At 28.9% G+C, this 6,000-nt stretch overlaps 2 protein-coding genes across 7 annotated transcripts in view; one reads left to right on the top strand and one right to left on the bottom strand.

Moving 5' to 3' along the window:
* LOC103837589 (auxin-responsive protein IAA9) lies at positions 1-4,871 on the bottom strand. 6 transcript variants are annotated; one of them, XM_033279286.1, is made up of 7 exons: positions 4,634-4,871; positions 1,257-1,507; positions 1,016-1,151; positions 715-941; positions 485-626; positions 360-421; positions 6-263 (listed from the first exon to the last, which is right to left on the bottom strand). In XM_033279286.1, the coding sequence occupies exons 2-7, from the start codon at positions 1,477-1,479 to the stop codon at positions 220-222; spliced, it is 834 nt and encodes a 277-aa protein (XP_033135177.1). In that variant the 5' UTR covers positions 1,480-1,507; positions 4,634-4,871; the 3' UTR covers positions 6-219. The 6 variants fall into 6 exon arrangements, with proteins under 6 accessions (XP_033135176.1, XP_033135177.1, XP_033135173.1 ...); XM_033279282.1 differs by adding an exon at positions 4,019-4,089 and having other exon boundaries at positions 1,016-1,507; positions 4,634-4,834; XM_033279285.1 differs by having other exon boundaries at positions 1-257; positions 1,016-1,507.
* The window catches only part of LOC103837587 (dof zinc finger protein DOF5.7), a 23,451-nt gene continuing 22,296 nt past the window's right edge, over positions 4,846-6,000 (top strand). The window contains exon 1 of the mRNA XM_033279287.1: positions 4,846-4,857. The gene's annotated coding sequence lies outside the window, so the exon portion shown is untranslated. The remainder of the gene's footprint in view (positions 4,858-6,000) is intronic.

Genomic DNA, 6,000 nt, shown 5'->3' with positions numbered 1-6,000 from the left:
AAGCAGAAATAACAACCAGTTACGTGTAGGTTCGAACAAACCAAACAGCCACAACATCAAAATAGATCATTTTCAATTCTTCTTCATTTCATTACAAACGTAGCCTTTTTATGTTTTCTTCATAATCTCAGAAACTAAAAACACCACCAAAAGGGATAATCTCAATTGCACATATTTTGTATAGTTAGAAAGCTATTTTGTCATTTTTTCCCCAGTCTTTTAAGCTCTCATCTTCGATTTCTCCATTGCTCTCGGAGCTGCAGCTGCAAAGATCACAACATCGAATACAATTAAAACATTTCAGAATCACACATAACCAAACTCATGAGACAGTTCTTCCTGCCGTTTGTGAAACTTACCTAACCCAATGGCATCAGCGCCTTTCATTATCTTCAGCTTCTTGCACACATCAATAAACATCCTGTGCATGATCATACGTTAGAATCTGACAAGAGTAAAGAGATCTTTAAAAAAGGAAATGTACTCCCATGGAACATCTCCAACAAGCATCCAGTCACCATCCTTGTCCTCATAGGTGAGTACATAGTCTTTTCCATTCAGAAAATCCTTGAGTTTGGTCTCTCTGAGCATATCCTTCCCTGCAGCTCCATTAGATCCGCATTGACCTACCATCAACTCAACCAAGATTGAAAGAGTTTTTCTAACAAGGAAGCTTGCAATAACACATCATTAGCAATCACAGAAACATCTCACCGAGAGTGAAAGTTGTGAACATTTTCTCCAAGGCTGAAGAAAGCTCCCCGTAGTTACCGTAGCTCCTCAGGTCAACTTTCCTCAGATAAGGAGCGCCATCCATACTGACCTTCACGAAGAGGGCCGCGGAACCTGGCTTCCCATCAACTTCATCACTGTTCTTACAAGTTGTGGCCAGTGTGTTCTTCCTGTAGGATCTCACTGGAGGCCAACCGACAATCTGTGCCCTGAAAATGTTAACAAAAAAAAAACCCATCAGCTCAAATTCAAGCAAATGATCCTACTACAATCTAATCATTACTTGGCTGCAGGTGGACTAGAGCTATTGTTTGTAGTGCTCAACTGTCCCTTGGGTATGTTTGTTGTCACTTCCTTCTTTACAACAGATTGGTTAGCTACAGCTTCAGGAAACATCCAGTTTTTCTCAGTATAGACTGTATCAGAGAACCCTCTTTTGTTCTTGTGTGAAGACGAGCAAATCTCATCTTTAGAAGGAAGCAAAGGAAAGAATGGCTTCTCATCAAGCTTTGTCTCTCTAGCATGAGACTGTGATCCAGGTAGACCAAGTGTCAGCTCCGTAGCCTTGAGGCTGATAGTGCCTTTGTCATCTTCACCACAAGATAGAGTTGAGCTCTCAACAGAGGAGGAATCAGAGAGACCAAAGTAGTTATGCACTTTCAGTCCTCCTCCTTTAGAGATGCAGTTGCTAGTAGGTGATGAACTAGCTACAGAGACATTGCTCTGTAGCTCCTCTTCTGATAACATTTGGAGGATACTTAGTTTGTTACTTCAACTGCCAAAAAAAAAAACTCAGCCACGTCATCAAGAAGACAAAAAAAAAAACTCTGAATCTCTACTAATAAAAGGGAGCTTTTGAGGCTCCATAGGGCGTCCACATCAGCGGAAAAAATTTATCCCGAAAGATGACACGTGGCATAAAATATAGTTTTACAAGGGCGTCCACATCAGCGGAAAAAATTTATCCCGAAAGATGACACGTGGCATAAAATATAGTTTTACATTTTAATATTAATTATTTTCAAAAATTGTAAAAAATATGTAAACATACAGCATTAAAAAATGGAAAAACTACATTAAACATATGTAAGATTACTATTTTTCACTTAAAAAAAAAGACGGCTTATCTCCATAATGTAACATTACCGTTTTATAAAAAAAAACAAAAAACATTATATATAATTTCGAAAATAATAAATATAAGTAAAACATACAACATAAAAATAGAAATACTACATTAAACATAAATATGTTTGACTATTTGTCCAAGTTCTTCTATTAAACATTGCCGTTTTACATTAAAAATAGAAAAATACGTAAAGATTTAAACATCTATCTTAAAATATAAAATATAGACATTAACTAAATATAAAGTATAAAAAAGAGAAATACTCATCTCTACTAATAAAAGGGAGCTTTTGAGGCTCCATAGGGCGTCCACATCAGCGGAAAAAATTTATCCCGAAAGATGACACGTGGCATAAAATATAGTTTTACATTTTAATATTAATTATTTTCAAAAATTGTAAAAAATATGTAAACATACAGCATTAAAAAATGGAAAAACTACATTAAACATATGTAAGATTACTATTTTTCACTTAAAAAAAAAAGACGGCTTATCTCAATAATGTAACATTACCGTTTTATAAAAAAAAACAAAAAACATTATATATAATTTCGAAAATAATAAATATAAGTAAAACATACAACATAAAAATGGAAATACTACATTAAACATAAATATGTTTGACTATTTGTCCAAGTTCTTCTATTAAACATTGCCGTTTTACATTAAAAATAGAAAAATACGTAAAGATTTAAACATCTATCTTAAAATATAAAATATAGACATTAACTAAATATAAAGTATAAAAAAGAGAAATACTCAATATATAAAAAAATAAATAATAAGTAAATATTATAAATATATAAATATATGAATTATATATACAATAATAAGTAAATGCACAATTTTTTAAAAATGGAAAGAGTATATTAAATATTAAACATCTATCTTAAAATGTAAAATATAGATATTAAGTAAATAGAAAATATAAGAAAAAGAAATACACAACTTAAAAACAATGGAAAAAGTATATTAAGATTTAAACATCTATCTTAAAATGTAAAATATAGATATTACGCAAATAGAAAGTATAAGAAAAGAAAATACACAATTTAAAAAAATAGAAAAAGTACATTAGTATTTAAACATCTATCTTAAAATATAAATCAATCTTAAAATATAAAATTATTAGTAAATAGAAAGTATAAGAAATAAAAATACACAATATAAAGAAAAATAAATAATAAGTAAATATATAATATAATCTCGAAAAATGACACATGGCATTAAAATATAGTTTTACATTTTAATATTACTTATTTTCGAAAATTATAAAAAATATGTAAACATACAGCATAAAAAAAATGTAAAAACTACATTAAACATATGTAAGATTACTATTTTTCACTTAAAAAAAGACGGCTTATCTCCATAATGTAACATTACCGTTTTATAAAGAAAACAAAAAACATTATATATAATTTTGAAAATAATAAATATATGTAAAACATACAACATAAAAATGGAAATACTACATTAAACATATGTAAGATTACCATTTTACATTTTTATTTTAAGAAAATAATATGTAAACATACAACATAAAAAATGAAATTAGCAAATATTTGAATCAAAAACTTAAATATCTAAGATATTAGTGGAAAATGGAAATATATTATGTTTGGATGTAATGTTAATGGAAATATATTAAGATATTAAGCGGCTTATCTCCATAATGGATGTAAAATCAAAGAAATTCAGCTTTTATTCAGATACTCAATATATAATATCTTAAATTATGTTTTAAAAAATATACATAATTTATATATATAGATTAATCTTCCAAACTTAAACTATTATATTATATATGAATAATGTTTTTAAATAAAAATAATTTCTGATTTAAAATAAAAATAAAAACAACAAATGTTTATTTTCAAATAATGGATGTAATTTACATTATACTATCATTTAACAAGTATTAGATACGTTTTGATATATCATTATTTTCTATTCCCAGAAAACAATAAATTGTTAAACATCAATATCATCTAGGTTAAGTATACGAACAACAAAAATTCAAACATCACAAAAAATATTTACATAACCATTATAATACAATAATTTAATCAAATATACAATTAAAAAATATTAAAAAGAATAGTTATATACTTAATATTTGAAAATAAAAGATATTTTTGCTAAAATTGTACTTACCTGGCCAAGGAGATCGACCATCTTTTTACGGATCGATCGAATGTTGAGCATGTGGTCGATCCAAAAATACTCTGCAGTTTAATAAAATCTCTAAAACATTTATTCCAACACTCAAAAGATAGTTTTGCTAAATATGATAACTAAATAGCCAATAAAATTATAAAAAAATATTTAAATTGTAAAAAATATGTTAATTTAACGTGTTAAAATTTAAAAATAAATTTTAATTATGACATGCATTTTAACATTTATATAAATATAAATCATAGCCTAAATATAAATAATTTAACAACTTAAATTAGAAAAAAATAAAAATCTCGGGCGTAGCCCGGGTTAATCCCTAGTCTCATAATATCAAATTAGGTTTTGAGAATTAGATTGCGTTTTAAGCTGCACACGTGGCAATAGATAGTTTGTTGAAGTCAACTCACAAAGTCAGTTACGTTCTTCTTCTAAAGCTGATCTTAGATTTCACCTTCTACGAATCTATAACAGTTACTAGTAGAGTCTATGTGTGCCAAGCTATAACAGTAACTACCAACACACTAACATCAACGAAACGAAGCTCGATTTCCAGATTCTGAAACATCTAAGAAGAGATAAGAAATGATTTACCTACGAAACTCACGAAGAAGAAGACGATCGATTAGAGACATATACTAGTAGAGAAGACGAACAGCAACGAGAGAGAGAGAGAGGTGTGTGTCAAGGTCCTTCCATTAAAGCACAAAAGCTTTATTATCATTCATCACCCAGAAAAACTCGAAGCAGAGATGAATAATTAATTAAATAACTTAAAAAAGGAAGTGGCAGAATTGTTAATAAGTGGAGAAAGTTGAGTATTTTTGTTTACGGTTTTGGATTCTGATCCGACGGTTTAGATCTAATCTAGACGAGAAATCTAGATCGTTCGATCTGAGGTAATGTAATTTAAACCGTTGATAAAATTTGTCACTTTCTGGCTTCATCAGAAAAGGGATGGTTGTCTGCAAATATTAAATACCTATAATGTTCTCTGCCTGTTATGACTAATATACGCTTTCTGTGAGGATTAAGATATACGGTGAGGAAAAGAGGAGTGAGAGGGGACAGGAATGGCGCATTTCAAGTCGGTTTGCCGGGTGCTAAACGAGACATATAACCTCCACTTTCTTCTCTCTCTCCCTCTACTTTAATCTAATTAATTAACTTTATTAATCCTTTATGATTATCTTTCCTTCTTTTCATTTATGATTAATTTAATTGGCCAATTTGGCTGGAAAACCATAAAACAAAAGTTAATTAGGAAACAATGCAAAAAATAAGTTAATTAGCTGATTGGACAGAGGAAGATAAGTGAAATTACGCACTTGGCCCATTGCCATATCCGAGTAGTGTAGAAGTAGGCTGCAGTGCTATTCATACGAAGATATCCCTGTTAGATGTTGTCAGATGAAACGACATTTTATCTTATTTTGATTCATGTTTTTAGTGGTCAAAACACAAATGAAAAACATTTACATTTTATATAAATTTTAAAAACATTAAAAATTATATTATTATAACAAAACTTTTAACTCTAAACCCTAAAACTCTTGACACTAAGTTCTAAACCCTTAAACCAAACTCTAATCCCTAAACCCTATACCAAATACTAAACACTAAACCATTGGATAAACCCTAAACCCTAAACCCTTGGATAAATCATAAACCCTAGGGTTTAGGATTCAGAATTTTGCTGACAGCTTTTAGGATAAGTGTTTATGATTTAGGGTTTAAGATTTTAGTGACAATTTTAACAATGCTAAAAATTGTTTTTTTTCTTTCTAATTATTACTATTTTTTATCTTTTTTTTTATTTCTAAAACATAATATGACTTGGTAATCTTTTATTGGTTAAAGGTTTACTTTTTTTTAAGAAACATAATTAAACAAACTCATTATAGTACTATATAAATCATTGCTGTTACTATATAAATGTGAGTCTTTTATAGAGTAATCAA

Source organism: Brassica rapa, chromosome A09 (assembly GCF_000309985.2).
Source record: "Brassica rapa cultivar Chiifu-401-42 chromosome A09, CAAS_Brap_v3.01, whole genome shotgun sequence".
NCBI lineage: Eukaryota > Viridiplantae > Streptophyta > Magnoliopsida > Brassicales > Brassicaceae > Brassica > Brassica rapa.
The sequence above is the reverse complement of the archived record's forward strand: the minus strand, read 5'-3'. Positions and strand labels throughout refer to the sequence as shown.

Bases quoted from the DNA above. Each gene is read 5' to 3' on its own strand.
- LOC103837589 (XM_009113945.3), bottom strand. From the start codon at position 1,479: ATGTTATCAGAAGAGGAGCTACAGAGCAATGTCTCTGTAGCTAGTTCA. The intron at 942-1,015 runs GTAATGATTAGA...TAACATTTTCAG, and splicing joins TCTAGTCCACCTGCAGCCAA to GGCACAGATTGTCGGTTGGC. The intron at 627-714 runs GTGAGATGTTTC...AGTTGATGGTAG, and splicing joins GTTCACAACTTTCACTCTCG to GTCAATGCGGATCTAATGGA.